Source organism: Zeugodacus cucurbitae, chromosome 2 (genome assembly GCF_028554725.1).
Source record: "Zeugodacus cucurbitae isolate PBARC_wt_2022May chromosome 2, idZeuCucr1.2, whole genome shotgun sequence".
Lineage (NCBI taxonomy): Eukaryota > Metazoa > Arthropoda > Insecta > Diptera > Tephritidae > Zeugodacus > Zeugodacus cucurbitae.
Window position 1 is genome coordinate 51125557 of NC_071667.1, and position 22097 is coordinate 51147653.

At 36.0% G+C, this 22097-nt stretch overlaps 1 protein-coding gene across 1 annotated transcript in view; it reads left to right on the forward strand.

Annotated features, from left to right (window-relative positions):
* Window positions 1–22097, forward strand: part of LOC105214263 (probable serine/threonine-protein kinase DDB_G0278845) — a 104048-nt gene that overhangs the window by 46925 nt on the left and 35026 nt on the right. Inside the window, exon 3 of the mRNA XM_054226217.1 lies at window positions 1496–2015. Coding sequence (XP_054082192.1) covers window positions 1496–2015 — 520 coding nt within the window. The remainder of the gene's footprint in view (window positions 1–1495; window positions 2016–22097) is intronic.

Sequence of the window (22097 nt, forward strand, 5' to 3'; positions counted from 1 at the left end):
TTCCCTAACGCTCGTACGAGTACAACAAACAAGCTTAGTATTAGCAAACGGTGAAGTAGAAGAAGACGGAGAGAGAAAGAGAAATGTAAAGCATCTTGTAAGCGGTAAAAGCGAATTGTTTCAATAAAGAAGCGACAATATATTATGCATAATGAAAGTTAAATTAGCATTTTTAACGAAAGTGCTGACTGGGTGCTACTTCTACTAGCAAGTATTTGTGTGCGTGTGTGTGCGGTTGTGATTGTGCGTTGCGGCGTTTAGGTATGCGATAAGCCGGGAAGTACGTGTGTGGGTGTGGTGTTATTACGACGCTGTTGATGGTGTTGAACTTTTTGGGTTTGTGAAAGTGATCAGCTGTGGTCTTGAAAAAGCGATTATCTTGAACTCACCAATGCATATAAATTATATGAGTAATATGAGTCGTTGGTATTGAGAACTACGTGTTCTGGAACTATTGTTTGCAATAGCTGTGTTTTCGTTTCTCTATTATTCCCACACTTTCCGAGAGTCCACTTGGTTTGACCTAGGACTGTCACTAGTTTTTAGAAAGGAAATGCTTCGGTCTCACCAATAAAGTAAAGTCAGACTTTTATGGATCTTTCTGGGTGGCATTTAGTAATTTGCTTCACTAGAGTTGTGATCTCCATTTTATTATATAGAAATGTTCTCTCAATAAATTCATTGGTTGATGTGATGTGTTGAAACCAAATGTCGCCGAGATCATAAGCTTCAATTTGAGGCATCAAATAGTCGGTTCTCATTGCGCGATAATGTCAACATTCACAGTTACTTTCTTACCGGCATCAGTTTTGAAGAAGTATTGTGCGATGGTTCCACCGGCCCACAAACCATACAAAACCGTTGTTTTGACTGAATGAAATGGCAGCTCTTGAATATCTTAAGGTTGCTCTTCATCCCCAATAGCGGTCAGTTTGTTTGTTTATATACTTACTGAGTCAGAAATGGGTCTCATCGCTGAACAGAATTTTACCAGAAAACGTCAGATCTTCTTGGAACTTTTCAAGAGCCTATAGAGCAAAATGATGTTGCTTGGGAAAGTCCAGCGGCTTCAGTTCTTGCACAAGCTGTGTCTTAATATCTCGTGTAAACTTAAAATTTCGACGTAAATTGGTCCAAGTCGTACCATACGTCAGTCCCGGTCGCTGCGAACGGGGCGTAATCGACTCTCCACGGTCTTTGTGTACACTCTCGGCAACGGCTGCTATATATTTTCTTCACTGCGTGCTGGACGTGGTCTAATATTATTATTATCGGTTAAATATTATCCAATAATGAATGCTGGGTGGTATTGCGAATAGTACGCTCAGTAGTCGTATGGTGATAAAAGGCTATTGAAAAAAGTATCTCTACTTGGATCACCCGATAAATCTCAGCTTTCTACGTTTATTTTTATTAAATTATAATTAAATACTTTAATTAACATAAATTTTAATTATTTAATTTAATTTCTTCTTAATTTTATTTCCCTTTCCAGAATTATGTCAATCACCGATCTGCCACCTTTGCCAAAAAGTCTTAGTGGTATCAATAAAATGCTCGGCTCTGATTCGGGTTTGATCAGCGACGATGCTGATGTCAATATGGAAAACCAAAACAACAATCACAACAACATTAGCGCCGTTAGTGCGCAAAGCAATCTAGACAATAACGTAGAATACCAAAAAGGTGATAATAATAACAACAGCAACAACAATAACAGCAGTACTACGAATAGCGTTAATAATGTTGGCAAAAATGAATTGAACACAGCGAAATTGTTGGAAAGTAACGAAATGGACGCGAACAACAAGTCAAAGACATCGCCAACAACAACAACAGCCACAGCGGTAGCAACAACAAATGCAAAAGAAACAACTACAACAACAGCGTCAACGACAGCAGCGACGCCCGCGAAATCAGGCGTCACCACGAACGCCGCTGGCGCTGGCGGTGCGGTGGCGAGCGTGACAGGAAGCACACTGGATACGCAATTAGCCATTTTAAGAAAAGAAATGGTAAGTGTAAGCCTAATGCCTTTCTGTTGTTTATGGTTTATTGTGGTTTTTATGGTGGTTAGCGGCACACACACACTGCGGGCATGTACAATTACCTCGCATTACTATCGCGGTGTGAATGAATTACTGGGAACACACATACTCGTACTTATAAGTGATAGCAATGGCTAGCTAACGAATGTGCGGCGGAAGACCGGACGTCCAAGTGCTTTACTTGAAAATGCTTTACACATATATTTGATTATACCATATACCCACATATCATTTGAAATTTATTGAACTCTACACGTGCGTTCAACGGATGTTCTGGGTGCTCTTGCAGGAACGGGCGTTGACCCCACGCGATTTCTAACTGAAATTTGAGAATCTCTTTATGTAGTGTGGAAGAAATTAATTCTGCGGTAGAAAAACAATGAAATACACACCTCTATTGCGGGTGTCGACTGGCAGTAGATATTTTATCTGGCTATTGTCTAACTTGATCGACAAAATTCAAAAATTTCTAACGACAGAAAAAGATCTGTCTGACAAATAAGCGATTGAAAAGCATTGACAGTCGATGGTTGAGCGATTGATCGACACTTATAATAGCACCGGTAGTCGATAATCGATCATTAGTCGTTTACGCTTGATTCTTTCACTTTACTGTTAACAAATCAAGATCCAATGAAGGCAATGGAATAAAACATTGAACAAATACTGAATTAGAGGTAGGGATCTTCTAAATCGGAATATATCTTTTCTAGTATAACGAACATTTCGACCTCCGTACCCACGATGAAAACGTTTTTTGGCAGTGCGTCCCCATTTAAACCGAGAGATGTTCCGTACGGAGGAAAAAAAGGGGCAGAGAGCAGCACTGGCGGCAAACAGTAGGATTACGCTAATCAAAATGCCTATTGGGAGGCTATAATACCAAAATATTCAAGTGCCAATAAACCTCCCAAGAAATAAATTAATTAATACGCAGGCCACTGTAAGCTCAGGAAACACCTACACAATCTGGGCTTGGTCTCATCGCAAACCTGCCGCTTCTGTGACATGTATGAAGGCTGAAACTCCCCTACACCTACTACTGGAAAGTGTAGCACTTCACATAAGCAGGTGCAGAATTTTGAGACATATCATCCCAACTGAAGGGAGCATCGACTCCCTTGCTCCCAGCACTATTCTGGAATTCATCAGCGTGCTGGGACTATTGAAGTCGTTGTGGACATTGTGAGGGCACAAAACACCACAGGTCGCATTTTTCGCTTGCAAAGTGAGACAGCGGATTCTCATCAAAATTAAGAGCCAGTTTGTGCCTTCCTATTTTGATTTTCATGAGCATGAGTTCTGAATCCGGATAAAATATATTTTTAACAAGCTTTAGCAGCTAGTCATATCCCTATTATTTATTGTTAATTCATTGCTGAGTGGCAACGGCTTTTGGAAATATTGTATATAATGTCAAAATTAGCTGACATTCCGAAGTTCCGGAAGTCACTTTAAGCCTCATCAGTCAATATTAGTTGAATAAATATTTTTGTACTCACAGTCACTATGAAAACTAATATTATATTCAAATAAACTAGTTCTCAGGTTATTAAATGTATGTATATGTGCAGAAAGTACATAGATAATGTATTTGTATTATTTTATTTTGCTTTTCTACACCGTTGATAGCAAAGATTTCCGTCTGCCGCAAATGGTTTCTGGCCAAAAATCTGCGCTTTCCTGAGCTCACTCTGACGCTGACTTTGACTTTGACATGATGGAGCCCCACCACAAACTTTCGCTTAGCACGCATGTGGGCACATACATACATATGTACAAGCCACATAATAACAACATACATATGTGCATATAGACAAATACACTCGAAAATGCATATGTGCATATTGATGAGCTTGCAGCTAGCCGGCACTATTTTCGTTGCATTATTATTATTGTTTTTATTTTTTTACAAATTTGTTGTTGTGTAGGCGTGAGTTCATATTCTTTGTAGGCTGACTGTTAAGACATTACATTAAATTTTTTTCAGATTTTGAGTGATGCGGCCAAAAAGTTACGAGCACAAAAAGTTAAATATACACTTTCATATGTCTGTATGTATGTGCGCTCTCTCTACATTTTAGACATCTTCATCCAGCAAGAGCTCGTTGATTGTGCTGCATTTCTATCAACGCCTTTTGCTCTTTGCTCGTTGGCTCTTGCACTGCTGTCCATAGCCATTAGTTACTCACGCTGTCTCTCTGTCAGTCTGTCTGTCGGTTTGTCAGTCAGGCAGTCACTTAGTAGTTGAGCTGTGATTTTATTAGAAGAAAGTGAAATGAGTTGACCTTAAAAAAGTTTCTTCTTTTGCCTTTTTTGAACGGTTTCACTGTGGTGCCACCTTCTTGTTGGTCTTTTGTTGCTCGGTTTGTTTTCGCTGCGTTTTCTTACATGCCACTTGTAGTGCTTGCTTTGGCTGACTTTACCCCGCTGACTAACAGCAATTGTGGACTCGGTGAGGTAGGGGAGACAAGTACAATAAGTTTTATTTGTTAAAATGCATTTGTATGAAAAATGCATAAAAATGAGTAAATGAGCAAATGAAGCGTACAAATGGAGACAAATTGCAACAACAATGCGCATAGAAAAATACTAAAAATAAATCAGAAACACACACACACACATGTGAAATATTACTAAAAATACCAGAAATACCCACATTTTACTCACACCTATACAAACGAAAATTTAAAATATCTGTGTATGCAGAGTTTCGCTGCGTTTGCCATGCGTTACACGCACATTTACTCGTACTATGCAAAGCATTGTGTTGTTTTCATCTATAAGTTCATTTTTGTATTTTTATTGCACTACACAACACATTTATTTCCCACTTTTTTATATGCTTTTGTTCGTACTCATAATTTTTCCATAGCACGAGTACTCATAAAGTACCCACATTCGCCGTAATACGCATCTTTGCGCATGCGCTTTTAGCCATTGTCTGTATGTCAGGTTTTTGATGTGCAGTTGTCACGTCGCAGCCTGCAGTTTGTTTTGGTGTCATTGCCAACGTCACATGTCACGTTCACGCTTACTCACTCACCCACATTTGTTGAATAAAAAAAAAAAAGTTTTTCTTTTCATATGAATTTTGCATAGAAAGTATTTTATTTACTTACAATTGTGTATGATCTCATAAAGTATAAAATTTATAAAGATAGCGATTTATGAAATGCAAATGACCTATTTTTATAAAATCGTTGACTGTTTGGAGATTTCATTATCTGAAAGTAAGAAAGAACTGTCTTATATATGAATCTATCTTTAACTTTAACTCTCAACTCAAAGCTGCAGAGATGTAGCTTTCAAATTAACATTTTAGTTTTCAAAATCTAGACTTGACTTTCAAAACTTAACCTCAATTTTGCACTCAGAACAGACGAACTGAAGATAATTCTTTTTATGAAATAATAAGTGGAACGTAAAATTCCGGGCTTAAGGGATAAGGGCCGATAACATCACAAATAAGTTTCGAAAGAGATACAAGGTACAACGTACAGAGTAATAAATCTAGTGAAAGCTGTTGATGTTACATGGTTAGGCCACAAAAATTGCTAGGCCGTTGGGCTTGGACCAAAGAAAGTATGGTATTAGGCAAATGGATGAAAGGTGATATATAAGATGGTTATTTAAGTCTTTCAACACGCATACATAGGTTTCATAGCTACGTTTTCTTTTATTTAGGTCAAGCATGTTGGTCAACTCACTTTGGACGACGCGGAGGGTTTCGTTTGCGCAAGAACCAATGTTTGACAAATTCATTTTGAAATGATTAGGCTACCTTTATCATCAATGTAATCTCGCCTTCACTGTTCCGTATAAGAAGTACTAACGAAATAATTTTTTTTCGATGGAAATTATTTATTGTTCGTCGAGACTTGTGTTCTTTCATGGGAATGTGGATCAATGGCATCTGTGTTGATTTGCATTATATTGATCCTTACCTACAAAAACACCCCGAATATCCGTTTGAGCAGAGTGATATAAAACGTTTTCCTACTTTAATGTGACTACTTAGATGTATATAAATAACTCTGAATCCAAAATTCATCTGAAATTGTACCGCAATACTTTTTTTGAACTACGGTGAACTTCGTCTCGGGACTTTATTCTCTATGGATTGTAGTGATCTTATCCACATTATTTAAGAAAAAGTATATACCTTTAATATCAACTAAAAAATCCGTTGAACTTAGTATGGATCTTTGCAATTAACACATTATTCAAATAATATCGATTAGGTTAAAGTCTTCCAAGATCACTTACCGAGCGAGTCTACGTCTGTTTAGTTGAATTACTACTCTAAGTATGTGAGAGCACATACTTGTATGAGAGCAAATATGAAACTATGCGCTAACTTTTCTGCTTACTGTATATTTTTAGCTCAACTTCTTTGCTAAATATACAATTTTGCGAAAGTAACAAAGTTACTCAGTTTATTTAATACAAGAGAGTTTGTGAACACATGTCGTGGTAGTACCATAGTTCAAGCTTTACCTATTCCGCTTCTATTTGTTCACTCCAGTCTATTTGATTTATGCCAGCTGGTTGTTCTGTTCGCCACTCTCTAAGCTCGGGTGACTGACTGACAGCTTCCTTCTACTACTGCTAATACTATATAAGCAAAGGCTTCTGCACTGATGCGCCAAATAATTTATCACCAATTTATGCCACCGCTGACATTTACTTATTACCAATAGCTAAAAATATCGAGCGGGATTAATTATATTCGCTTGTTCTTGGGCAACATTCTATAATACAATAATAATATAATAGGTAGTATACTAAGTGTGTGTGTGTGGATATATTTAGAGTTGACTTCATTTGAATTTTGTAGAGCGACTAAAGAAACGTGACTGAATTTTATTGAATGTTATGGATTGAAAAAGCGAAAAGGCGAAAGATTTATGAGCTAAAGCTGAGGGAAAAGGTAAACATACTTACATAGGTTTTGTACGTGATAAAGCTACTTATGTATATAAAGGCATGTTACATGTAATTTATATATATTTTTGAAACAAGTATGCATTCATTTATTTTGTGGGTGTTAGAGCGGTCAAGGCTCGTTGTAAATTATTTCAATTTAAATTAATTCTTCGTTTTTGGTTTGTGGGTCAAATATTAATTTGATTTTCCACGCCAACAGCAATATTGCCTGTGAATTTATATTTAATTGCATAAATTACAAACTACATTAATTTTGAGCACTAACTCTGCGTTAAACCCGTGCACGTTCGTACGAAAATCACGAATTTCAAAAATAATAAAATCCACTTTTCCAACTCACAATTTGTTTAGTGCCGCTTGCCATAAATTAACAGCCAAACTAAGCGCGACAGACAGCTAAAAATTATCGGCAACATTAAACAAGCGGACAACAAGCAATTTGAGAGAGTGAATTGCAATGCGTTGTCGTCGTCGCTGCTGACGTCGCTGACGCAGCGCGGTTCGTGCACAGAATATCAGGTTAAGTAGATGCAATTCGAAGAGCGGCGAATTTGTTGGAAATATCTGCTAGCAACCAACTGGTTATTGATTCACTTCACCAGCTGAAGCAACCTCAAGTCAATGCAGTCAACAGCGGCAGCAGCAACAACAGCTATTGGCTCTGAATGTTAAAGCGCTGAAATGCAATTATAAACTGAGTTTAGAAAATCTGCGGAAAAATGCCAATAATATACGTGAATCGACGTTTCGGAGTGGGTGGGGATGTTGGCAGCGGGTGGTGGACGTAAGGCGACCAATGTTCAGCGCTGCGCAAATCACCTATTGAGCTGCTCACCTTAGCTATATGTAGTTTATTCAGTTGAAGCGCTTCTTGGCCGAAGCCATGTCTTGCCAGCACTCGTCTGTTTTCGCTTTTATATTATTTTGACTTTTGCTTTTAGCTGTTTGGGCAGCGCGGTGACATTTGAATTCATTGGTGTGACACCAGCGGAAAGCGTTTGTGGCAAATGTCAGCGAGTAACACAATTACAGAAAAATTAAATAAAAATATAAAAATTTAAAAGAAATAAAATTATAATAAAATGAAAAAAATTAAATAAAAGTATATAAAAATTATTAAATCAAGTAAGGAACGGCTAAGTTCGGGTGTAACCGAACATTTTATACTCTCGCAATTTATTTATTTAACTTTATTTATATTATATAATACACAATTTGACCCACATATTCGTCATATATATTGTATAAAGTCCATTGAAAGTTGGAAACCATAATATTAGGTTAGAAGCACCGAGGTCCTCGTGTTCGATATATGGGGCCTTAAAAACCTATGGTCCGATTTCGGCGATTTTTAGAATGGGGCTGCCACACTATAAACGTAGTATTTGTGCAAAGTTCTGCACCGGTCAAGTAGTTCCTGAGATATGGTTTTTGATCCATAAGTGGGCGACGCCACGCCCATTTTCCATTTTGTAAAAAAATCTGAGTGCAGCTTTCATCTGCCATTTCTTATGTGAAATTTAGTGTTTCTGTCGTTTTTACTTAGTGAGTTAACCCACGGACGGACGGACGGACAGACAGACATTCGGATTTGAACTCCACTCTTCACCCTGATCACTTTGGTATATATAACCCTATATCTAACTCATAATAAAAACTCCAAAATAATTACCAGTTCATTTCTCTTCGTCTTCGATTTCATTCGCATTGAGCATTTAATTGCGACTTCATTTCGCGGCGCACTTGAATGACGATTTCCGCTGAACAAATTGCCGTTGGTCAAGAGACGTCGGCGTTTCGCCGCCCAACGCGTCACCTGTGCGCAGCAATAAGTCACTTGAGTTGAGTTGTCTCTGTTGTTGTTTTTTATTTATTTTGTATCGCAAAGTTTCGCAAAGTGTTTTAATGATGAGCGATTAGCGTCGCCGTTTTCCTGCAGCGATTTTTTACTTCATTTACTCTTTTCTTGCATTCATTGATTGCCGCTTCCTCTAACAATGCGCACAGCTGAGATTTCATTAGAGATTTCTGTGTTTTTATTTCTCTCTTTTCATTGCATTTCTTTTATCAATAACCCTTTCTTAATAAATTAATATTATTTTCGGCGAAAGCAAAGACGCTGCCGACGGTCGAAAATTAAGTTTCTTCTTTAATATAAAACAAAAAAACGAAAAAAAACAATAATATATTATCAATATTATTTAAAATATATGTAATGACCCCGGTCATCAACACACCGCTCGGCATACCGTTAGTGTCGCTTGACTCGAGCGCACACTCAGCGCATGCGGTCACCACTATTTATAGCTACCCGCTGCCATGCTGGCCCGCCGGTTGGAGTTCACATCACGTGGCATGAATTATGAACCTAATGGCATATTAATACATATCATCGCATCGCACTAATGACCTTTCTTCTGGCTAAATCGAAAGTGGTTTTTATGTTTTCTGCTGTGAGTTTTTTGTTTTTTTTTTTTGGCCATTTCGTCCGGTTGATTAGCTTGTTTGGGAGTGTTGTCTTCATTTAAACACGCGCCGTGACCATAGATTTGTATTTGTATTAAAATAAATGAGCACTTTTACTTTCTTTGCTACTGTAGAAAATACAGCTTTGACGCTTTAATTTGATAAATGTGGAGAAACTGGAAATTGTTGAACCTTGCGCACAATTATTTACATAATCAACAATAACAACAGTGTCGTTAGTTAAAGAAACATGCTGGGTATTATCGCTTTGGGAGTACTTTTAATTTAAAATTTATTTCTAAGTTATCTTAGTAGTTTAGAATAAGGTTGTTTATTCGAGACATTAAGTTACGACATTCATACTCTACTTAGCGGTGTCAATCCACAATAGCCTTGCATAAGCCTGTGGCGACTAATTAACTTACTTTTATGCACCAATCTAAGATTTCAAAGGAAAGTATTAATCGCTTTCAAGCATAAGTGAACGAGTTATAGTAAGTTTTCAGTTATATTCGTTCTTTCACGTTGGCTCGAACTTGACTTTAAGGTTTCATAACTAATGACTAAACAGACCAAAATCTGTTAAATTGGTATTAGTGGAGTTAAATTGTTTATTTCTTGAAAATATTGGAGTTTAATTGGAGTTAAGGAAAAAAATTATCATCAAACGCCCAAATACTCTATAAACTTAAGTTTTCGACTCAAAATTAAGCGTATTCTGAATAGATCTCCCAGTTTATGAGTACTGTCCGAAGTCATATTATGAAATATCAGCATTACGAAATTGTCATTGTCTTTATTGATATACATAGTATAGTTGTATATATTAATATAATTTTCTACTATCTTAAATGGACCAATCTGGATCTAATGGATCAAGTAAATTATTTTTTAGAAAAATTAATCAATTCATTAATTAATTTTAAAAAACATTATTTCTGAAGTTCCCGTAATATGGGCAATTGTCAAAAAGTGTTTAAGTAGTTCTGAGTTTATTTTCACCATATTCTTGTAAAGATAAACACCAATAATCATCAATAAACTCGAATTCGTGGTGAACGTACTTTTAAAAGGGAATGTTTCGAAACTTCGATTAACAATTAAATTGTATATGATGATATTCTAATGATATTGACCGACTCATCGCATCTGTTGCTACTTAATTTTGATATACCAAACGCTTCTTGCAGTAGTTCTCTTCTCTGACATTTTAATCGTTATTCTACTATTCGAGGTGGAGACAAATTCAAGAAATTAGAGATCATCAAAAACTTACTTTTATTTAAAAATATGCTTTAAAGGGCAAGGATAATTTACATTTTGATCGGTACAATATATTTGTCTGTCGTTCATTTATGGTCAGTAATAAATTGAGAGTTTTTGTATTGTGATTAGAAGTTCAACTGAGTCAAATACCTAGAGAACAATCCATGACTTTTAACTATAACATGATTACATTCCCCACAAAATTATTTTCTAAATATATCGATCTATCGAAATATCAAAATATCAAAATAAGACAAATATTTGGAAAACAACAAATTACCAATTTTTCTTGGAATAAGTAAGAGAACGAAAATTAAATGTGGCCTTTTATGGATATTCTTGAATTTTTATTGTTGTTTTCTTATGCAAAAGTTGTCTCAATTGCATTTTGTAGCTGGTAACCACTTTTATTGTCGACAACAAATAACCTGTTGCTCGAGTTTGTTAAATGTTGCACCCATACACAGTCACATGAACTCATGGACAAACGAAAGAAATGTGTTAACTGCCAATTGAGGGTGAGCATAGACTCTTGGAAGGCGGCGGTGTGTGCGGTGCGGTGTGCAAAGTTCAGCGCAAAGTTGATTGCAAAGAATAAAAATAGAATTTAAATGTTAAATTAAGCAAGAAAAAAAAATAAAAAACCAGACACTCAGAAACTCAGAAACTAAGGTGCGGGTTAAACAAAGGAGCGCCGACTAACTGACTTACTGTTTGTGGCAGAAAATGCGCGCTTAAGAAAAATTGTTGATAAACAAATCAAAGAAAAAAATCGCAACACGATCGCTTACAAAAACAAAGACAAACATTTACAAATATATACATATGTACGTGTGTTTATAGCAAATTGTTAGATTTGCAGTTGCCACTAGTTAAGCTTGCATTGTTTAATGCAATAATATACATATCTATACACGAATAAATATGTTTAAGTTTAGTATTTGTTCAAGCAACTAGCGCTTAAGTGCGACAGCAGTAGAGTCTAGCTGTGGCTAAATTACAATATTGCTTGAGTTCTTTCTTGGCGTTAGCTGAGTTTTCGGTTTTACTGGAGCGTGAAAACGCGAGTTATCTATGAGCTCATGCCCGTGCACAGACTGTACTTATCGGCTCATACGGGTGTTATGCTATGTGACAAGCTTTGTTGCTATTGCCATATTGTTGTGTAATGTGCAAATTGTGGTGTATATATATATATATATATATTTATATAGTTATCTTGCTGTGCATGAATAATTGAATATTTTGTAAGCCTTTCTATCGAAATCGGTCACACCACTTCTTGTATTATTCTTTATTTAAAATATAGAATTCGTTTGTCTTTTAAACATTTTTACATGTTGTCGGTATCATCTACATAGAATGAAGTCAATGCTATACCTTTCAGCTTGAAATAAAGTTCTTTCGGTATAAAGTTTCTAGAAGTGACAAACCTGATACATAATTTTCACCGATTCTTCGAAGAGAGCAGCAGCTTTCATTGCAATAGAATGTGGGGAATATAAATGAATAAAATGGGGTTTTCTACTTCATTGAAAACAGTGTGGAATACATACATACATTGTCTGCATGGATAGTATGTCAGGAGCGCTGCAGAACTGCTGCATCCTGTTTTTTTTATAGTAGGGGGAAGCATCGAAAGCCGGAGTCCGGAACTTTAATCCGCTAAACCTACTCCCATCACAGGACTCTCCCACGGAACCACCGGATTAAGTATTACTTCGTGGGAGTGACTGGACTTTTACGTCTCCTCTATAGCACGGACTGACTGACGCCTAATCTGTTGCAAATATCATAGTTCTGTCATAATGAAGGCTGCCGCTTCGCTAACAGCTTTCCAATTATCGGAGGACTGACATATAAGTGCAGTCAAATTTCCCACCGTCAAACTCTCACCCATGGTTGTTTTCAACTTTTCCCTATCTAAAAAGCAAATATCTAAAATATCTAAAAAGCAAGGGCAATAGAATAATCGTGCTCAGGGTTTATTACGGACTCTGCACACACCGGACAATACAGACTAACGTCATGACGGAATTTATATAGGTAACTTCTAAAGCAGCCGTGCTTTTGGGTCAGGTGGAAATCAAGGTCCCCATGCTTTATCCACGAGTGAATGTCGATAGAAGTCTGTGGGTCCACCGTCCTTTGGTCGAGGTTTCTCACCGTTGCTGCCACATTGTGAAGCTCACTTTTCTCTGCTCTAGCTTTTCTGTATTTGTATTAGGCGCTGGTAATTCATGCAGTCGCGCAAATTCACTTCCCTGGATGTCTATGGGCGGCATACTAGCTAGTACTTCGGCTGCTTCGCTAGATATAGTTCGGAAAGCACTTATTACTCTTATAGCTGTGAGTCTATGTATAGAGTATATCGGCCTGGCATACGCTTTTATGTCTAGCGCCTGGTTCCATATTGGCACCGCATACATGATTATGGAGCTCATCGCCTTTGCAATTAACAATCTCCCACTGGAACGAACGCAGCCTCTATTTGCCATCATTCTCGATAAGGAGTTGTACACCTTGTTTGCTTTACTTCAAGTGTACGATAGGTGCTGTTTGAATTTTAGTTTGGAATCCAATATTACCCCTAGGTACGTCAGCTGTGGCTGTGAGGTACTCTCACACTGCTGTATCCTGTATCTTTGTAAAACTGCTTCTAAGCCGACAAACTTTACCATGTCAAATACTCACCTTCGAATTTGTTACACAAAAGTAACCAAGCCTCTTTTATATCCAGGCGCTGAACCCAACTATATCCTTTCGTCTCAATAAGCGTTTTATGCATATATAGGCTCTTGAACTAGACTAAAAATCAAACGATATCACTTTAACAAGACTGACAGCTTGAGTTGGTAAAAATTCATACAAATTTCCTCAAAAACTCCGAACTTTAGCGGTGCATATACCATAACCTAATATCTTGTGGTCCCCAAATACTTCTTTCGAAATAGTAAATAAAGCTTCAGATCTTATAAATATTTTTGTTTTAGACACTTATTTACTTAATAAAAGCATTGCTTTATGTCAGAGACAGTTAATGGTTTGCCTGAACTTGGCTTATGGCGAGTCGAATAAATCAAATAGCCTGGTTAATTTAATGTGAGACAGAATATTTAGAGTTTTATCACTTCCATGATGAGTTCTATTGAATTCAACTGTACACCTTGTTGCAAGTACACTTTCTTGCTAAGAAAGCCGAGTTCAACCAAAGCGTGTAGAAAAGTGACGAATCGAAGACACACAGTACAGTTCAGTCCAGAGTGCTACCAACCCAGTTTCATGGCTATTCAATTATGGTCCATCGATTTTGGACCTAGAAACATAGAAATAATTGTGCTTCACTCGTTTCATAAGTGTTTGAGTACAACGCTGCCATTTTGCTACGCTGTGAGAGTTTGACTTACATTCATTAATTCAGTTTGAGATGCATAGCATAATAACACACTTTTGCATTACGCAGCATAGGAGAAATATCGGCACTAAATTAGCTACAATGTAATGGAAAGAACAACAACAACAACTACTTATCTGCAGCGCTTGCGATTAAAATGTATGTTTTTAGCGCTCATTGAATGTTCGCTGGCGAAACGCGCTGCCAATTTGCATAAGTTGCATGCATTTTAAGAAATACCCCATATTAATTAAGCTGCACACACACAGACACATACAAAATTGTTTGTGTTTTAACAAAACTTGCTTCAATGCATATGCAAGTGGTGCATCTAATGTTTGCGCTGATGTTGCCACAGGTGTCGGTGGACGGGTCGATCGACTAATGCAAACACATGGAAATGAATATGCATATATGTATGTGAGTGTGCATGTGTGTTTGTAATTTTCGCTCTATAGTTCCGTGGCCTATTTCGCGCTTTACTCGCAGCTATGAAACACTTTCGCACCGCCTCCTCCATTCACCCGTTTGGGCAACTTTGGCTTTCATGCAAATTTCCAACACACCCCCGCTGCCGTCGTCTTCACATGCACATTAATTGCCTATTGTTTTGGGGCGCACACTCACACACATGCACGAATTCGTGTACAGTTATTTGCTTGTGTTCATTTTTCCACTTCACAAACACAATTTGTTGCATTATTTTAATCGTGGATATATTACTAAATTTTTATTTCACTACATTTGTATATGTGTATATGTGTGTCTATATACATATATGTATGTGCCAGTGACTCGGTATCGTTAGCTGTGTTTCATTTATTTCATTTTGCGGTTGAATTATTCACGTTTTAACTGAGTTGGGTAATCCATTACCTGCAAGCGAGGTTGGTCGCTTGGTTAGTTCGCTATAACGATAACAATAACAGTAACAACAACTTGATGTTTGCGGCACACTATGCACCTATGCACGGTTAAACCGGGTATGACTGAGTAGAAAGATATATATAGATATCCGCTGAAATAACCAGTGCAATATTTTCTGACTCAGTTTTTCGCTTACTTTTCTACTTTTTTGCTGAGAAACTCTTTTTTGATAAATTTCCTTTATTTCATATTATATTTGAAACCATTTCACTTTGCTGCGGGCTTAATGATAATTTTTATTGATTGGGAAATAAAAGAAATTAATACATTTACTGAGTGGTGCAGAATGGTGAAGTTGTTGCGTATAGCGGAATACAGTGTTGGGTGAAGTAATAGAAGCAACACACGGAGATTAAGAAATTGTGGTCTTTATGATTTCCCAGAATTAACGGAATCCACGGAGAGCTTTCACACAAGAAAGTATACTGATATACCAGTTGTAGAACTTATTACTTAACCTATACGTTTCACCATCTTCATTAGCCTAAGTTTAACTCCATGCACTCTACAGGGGTTTCTGTAGTCACTCGTAACATATAATTAAATTAAATCGGGCTAAATTAGACACTATTCCAGCGTGAATGGGACCAAGTTCGACAAACTTAAAACCTGTATTCTAGAAGTCAAAGTATGATAATATTTTACAGAATATTTTATGTACCTAAATCTTTGCCGTTCAGCATCCTTGAAGAATTACTTGGAACACTGATTTAAAACTACGTACCGCTTCCAAATTTCCTCACAAGGAAAGCTAATGTATTTTAAACTAATCGTGAAAAGGTTCCGAAAACGTTATCTTATTATTCGAATTTAGATTTAGTTTTATTGTGAACATATATGTATGTATGGTTGTTCTACAATAATACTTGAATAATAATTTTGTGGATAATAAAGTAGCATTAATGAAGCATTGTTTCGACTATGTTGCCTACATTTCGGCGCAATGTTCAAAAAATATATCAAACTGTGAAATTCGACAGGGACCCGAAATCGGGACTGTTTCTCAGAATTATAATTTCGAAGTAGTGCTTGACGTGTTCACCTATGAATCTCCTGATGTGTCGTACGGAAATAGGTATATACATAATTATATTTTTTTAGGGGGGTTAAATTTATATATTTTTTCGCTCCAACAGCAGAATAATAGGAGTGGTTCTAGATATGTATGTGACTTTCTTCTTCTGAGATTATATTGCATATTTATTTAAATTAGTGTTGATAAGAATTTTATGACCTAATTAACTCTTCACCTAATATTTGCTACAGTGTCTGACCACGCTTCTAGGCACCAACTAGTATTTACTCATAAAAAAGTTTCCTACATTATATATAAATATCAGATCAGAGCTAAATACCCTCCAGTTTTCATTAATTTTACTCAGCAGTGTAGACAGTTATACTGTTATACATACCAATATCATTTAGTTCGCTATGTCTACATAATTACTCAGTTTCATTATACTTGTTTGAATTCACTTTTAAATCGTTTATTATATTTTTTGCATTTCCACATATACATACATATGTACATACAGACATGTTTTTTTTTGCTTTTGTTAGTTGTTTTTTTGTTTCGCCAACTATTGAAATTGAAAGTAAATAATTTTTCATGGTCATCGATTGAGCGGTTCATTGTTTGAAATTGATATGCGTCAAATATCGAGCATGCGGAGCCGTACTTGAGAATAGCTGCTTATACGAGCACATACATATATACATACCTTTACTATATCTTTACTATATACATATACTATAGTATGTAGCACGTGCAGTTGTAATTAAACAACACATATTAGCATAGGCGAGTAGTATGTATGTATGTGCATGTCCGTATGCCGATTATGTTATTCAAGTATATGTTGGGACTCACAACTCATTGATACATTTAATTGATCGTATTTGGCTGAAAAAGGTACTGGCGTAATTTATTGTACCAATTGGTATTTAATGAGTTAATAATAACGGTAATTATTCATTGAAATTGTGTGTTGAACATTTACATTTTTGCAAGGAATGTTTGTACTTGCATAATTTTATTAATGTGAGAGATTAAGACACCTAATTGGTTATAAATCTTATTTTAGTTTTTTAGCGTCATAGATTCGGTATTTCTCTGCTCGCTAGCATTGAGCGCTACCCTCGTATCATAAATTGTTTATATTAAATCAACAACAGCGAGTTGAATTCAAACAAAAATTCGTCGTCTAACTCATACAGCTCATCATTCCATCATCTGCGGTATTCGACGTTGCCATTGTTCAAAGAACTTTCTTTCTCTCGAAAACTCCAAGTGCCATCAAATTTCCAATTTAACAATTAATTTTTAAATCTAGGCTTAGTATTTAGATCAGTTGTTTGTTCGATTCGCAGATCTTCAATGTTTGACCACATTACTTTCGTATATTACACACTACTTATGAAACAACATACATACATAAGGCATAAATAAATTTTTAAAATAAGAAAACGGAATGAGACGAGAAAAAATTATAATATGAAAGATATGTGAGTGTGCTGCAATTTCTAATCGACTTGGCAATTTGGAAAGAGAGAGTTAGTTTAAGTTTCAATAATCACTTTTTGACCAATATAGGCTTAAGTAAAATATTTTATTTCAATATGTAACAATTCTGGTACTCAAATTATATATGAGTACGAGGGCTGCTATATATATTTCTGGCCTAATAATGAAAATAGGAATATATATCAACGAAAATGGTTTTATTGTTTTTCAATATATTCTCCATCAAGATTTAAACACTTTTGCTCAAAAAAAGTGCTTCGAAAATTGGTTTGAGATTTTCGAAGCACTTTTTTTGAGCCTTTGTTTGAGCGATTGTCAAATTGTGCGGGATCCAACGAGAACAAACCTTTTTTACGGCCAGGTGTTCATGCAATATCGAATGTATGCTGGTGGGAGAAATGCATAGGCATGCCTCTATCTGAAGGTATGTTACATGACGGTCTTGCATTATCAGTTCACGTACGGCATCGATGTTTTCTGTCACAACGGCTGTTTTTGGACGACCTTCACGGAATTCGTCTTTGAGCGAGCGTCGGCCACGTTTGAATTCGTTGTACCAGTTTTTCACAGTGCTATAGGATGGTGCTTCATAGCCATACAAAGATTTTAGTTCATCGATGCACTCTTGTCGCGATAATCCACGTCGAAAGTTTTGAAAAATGATCGCACGAAAATGTTCACGAGTTAATTCCATTTTTTGGCCGAGATGAATTTTTTAATTCCCTGTAAATAAAACAATTCACGATTAAATGACAAAACGTTCTGAGTTATGTTATGCTAAAAAATGTCAAACTTTCCAATGGAAATGTCAGATTGCACCTGGCAACACTTAGTGTTGCCTAGACCAGAAATATATATAGCAGCCCTCGTATTTCAGAAACAAGTTGTTAGAATATTTTAGAAATATTGTTCAAGGTTAAATAAGTAATTTTAAATTAATGGAAAACCAACAATTATTTGGAAAATGTGTGGATAATAAGTTAAAAATATTGATCGCATTAAAATTCTTATTATAACTGAAAGGGACTCAAACTTACATATATCCTTCGATAGATTTTAGAAGGATTGATGAAACTTGGTAAATGTGGCCTTAATGCTACCAAGAATCGTTATTAATAGGCTCTTAAAAAACAAGAAATAAACAACTGATAAAGCTTGAAATTCAATTGAAACTCTATTTTAACAATTTCGAAAACCTTATTCAGGCTTTACAAATATTTAAATATAAGTGTGCCTTACTTTATGAAAGCCTTGCTAATATACTGTTGTCATATTAGTTTTACATCACTAATTAATAATGGTCTGATAGATCTTCAAAAGTCAACTTTTAAATATACAGTAATTTTTAGAAAATTTTAAAATTCAGTGCAACACTAAGACAGTACTTTAAGAAGCGACTATTGAAATTGAAAGTAGATAATCATGGCCATAATTTAAATACACATCCATTTAAGATTGATGTTAAGAGCTAAACCATGTTATAGATTTCCTCTAGAATACATTTTTTTTAACTTTTAATAATTTTATATTAAAGCTAATCCGCTGTTGTCTCATTCAACTGGATTACAACTTAAGTCGTTAAGACATCAGTGGGTGTCGCATTACCAATGCAGAAGTACATACATATAAAGACATACATATGTAAATATGTTAGTAAATCTCAGTTTCCTCATAAAATGCATAATTCAAGCAAGTGCTTGACGTTATTTTTTAGTTTATCTAATTATTATGGTTATTTCGCGCCGCGCAACACGATTAAATACGAGTATATAGTATGTAGAATGCATGCTTCTGGCGGTGGCATCATAAAAGTGCTGGTGAATTGCGATAGGAAATTCCGCATTTTAAATAAGACAAAGAAAAATTTACATAAACTTGGCATAAAAACAGCGACGTACTAATATAAACATTAATAAGCTGCTGCTGCTGTCGATAAAGGTCGCGAGGCTATGCGGACGGACGAGCACAATATAAACACCACATAAAAATGCCTCAGATCTCGTGTGTGTAAATTAGTATAGACAAGTGAGGCTTTTTCTTAGACATGCGAATTAAAGAAACATAAGCTGCTTTTTGCTTTGTGCTAATAAAAGCTGGAATTTTTCATTATAGAAAACTAATCAAAGCATTTTAACGCTGGCAGCAAATCCAAAGCGCTCATAAAGAAATCGAATGAGCATTTTACAATGGCTTTGTGCTGGTGGCGTTGATGATGGCGTTCTAAATGAAAGCAGAATCATAGAAGCAGCATTGATGAGTTGCAAATACAAATTGGAGTGAGTAAGGTGTGGTTGAAGTTGGACGGAAAACAATATTATTACGTTGGATTCATATACTTAGGCTGACGCTTTATATCATCGGAGTTTTAATAGAGTAATAGGTCGAGAGGATTTTTATTGCCCTTCTCAAGTAAGAAATGCAAATGGAGATTACTTTTCCTTATTCTAAGGCTTATGTTGTTAGTTACTTGACTGCGACGTTATCTAAGGTATATGACTTCTGAAATATCAATCATATGTTTTTTTTCAATTTCCTTTTAAACTAAGAGGGCGTGGTTGTTGTGCGATAGTTATATCCTGATTGTTATCTATATACAGGTATATATTACTGTATTTAGGTTTAAGTCAATCTAGTATCGTGAAGCTGTGGACCACGTTTTTTCGTGAGTAACCTGGTTACTCTGCCGGAAAGTAGTGTATTCTTTAATCGTTTTTTCCAAAGATTTATGAATTAAATTCTCGAAAGATTACAAGCTTCATACCTATACTAGATCTATCCTTACAACCCTATTTGTGGAGAGGGTCTTGACAAATAGAAGCCAGATTATTGAAATAACGATTATTATTTACAAAGAAAGGTTATTAATTTTGCCAAGGCGGATGAAAAAATTATCAAAATACTTATGAGAAAAACTGCGAGCTGATAGCCCTTGGATGAACAAATTCCTTTCCGTTCCTGTACCTAGACCGGTTTGTCCTGGGAACCGTTATTTAAGTATTTGGAAGACTTCTAGGTTGTAGTAGTTATGATGAATAGGCCATATGTGACCAATTTTTGTAAACAATTTTTGAAACTGAAGACAAGTTTTCGGACCAGTTGCTGATCATATGTATATCTATCAAAGACTATATATTATTTTTAACGATTTCTTTTCTATCAGAAACACTTTTCGGTGTAACAAACCTTTTGTACCGTTAACTTGTTACCCCCGGGTACAAAAAGCCGAAGAATAAGGTTATTAGCTGCTAGCTATTGTTCTACGCTTTCCTTGCAATATAAAATTAATAAATCAGAAAAAAAGTTCCAAGTGAGAAAACACCTGCCTTTAGACACAACTCTCAACACAGACACAAACACACACTTCGCCACATATGCATATACTTGTATGTGTATGCGCGGCCGTCAGCGGCACGTTCTGCTTTCATCGATTGTTTTGTTTATGGGCAAAATAGAATTTACGAGCGTCTTGCGCAAGCAAACTCGCTAGAAAAGCGAGTAAAAAAAGGTGAAACTGAATAATCATAAAGAATAAGTAAGTAGTAAAGCGGCAACGTAAGCGCATGAGAAAGCCATAAGAAATCTTTCGTAATTAGAAGCGCTTAATTTTTTTTACAAACGCACACACATACATACATATGTTTTATATTGTTAATTTCAGCGCAGCCGCAACCGATGTAAGCTACTAGTTATATATGTGTGTATATGTATATGCATAAATGAGGCTATGTGCAGCATATTGAGCATGAAATTAGTAGTTTATGGACGTAATAAAGCGGCCTTGAACGCACGCAACACATATACACACACACATTTACATAAACTTATTGCATTGCACTGAAAACGTGGCTTGACCATTCGAAAGGTATAATTGTGGATTTGTTTGTTTGCATTTATTTGCACACACACACATACACACGAACTCAACTCTAAACACACACCATTTGCTTTATTTGCTTAGAGTTAAATCATTAAAGTCTTTACTTTTGCCTATTGGCAATTTTACAACACTCACACACTCATTTATACACACCAGAGGCTATTGTTGCATGTGTTCGTATTTGCAACGCTTAAGAAATACTAAAGCGTTAGGCTGCAGGCAGTTAGCAAGTACATGTGTGTGTGTGAGTATAGATGCTAAGGCTATATTTTTAAGCTCTGGTCAGCTGTTGGTTGGCTTTAAAGCGAGTTTTACTAAGCTGTCTAATTTGAGACAGTTGCAATTGCCACAAATGATTTACTCACATATATACATACTCACATACATATAATAAGCCTGTGCTGCCTTCAACGCCTAGATACTTATTCTAAGCCATAGTCATATATTTTGCCTAGATTAATTTGTATTTCTTCTGTAGATTTTGTGTTTAAGTGGCTCTAATTCTATTTGCGTGTGTTCAAGTTTTTATGCGTGGCTTTGTATGCAACTAACTGTGTAATTATGTGTTTATGTAATTTTCATGGCTGTCGATTTATCAATTAGACCATGTAACTGGTCGTTAACGTTGATCTCAAATTGGTTTGC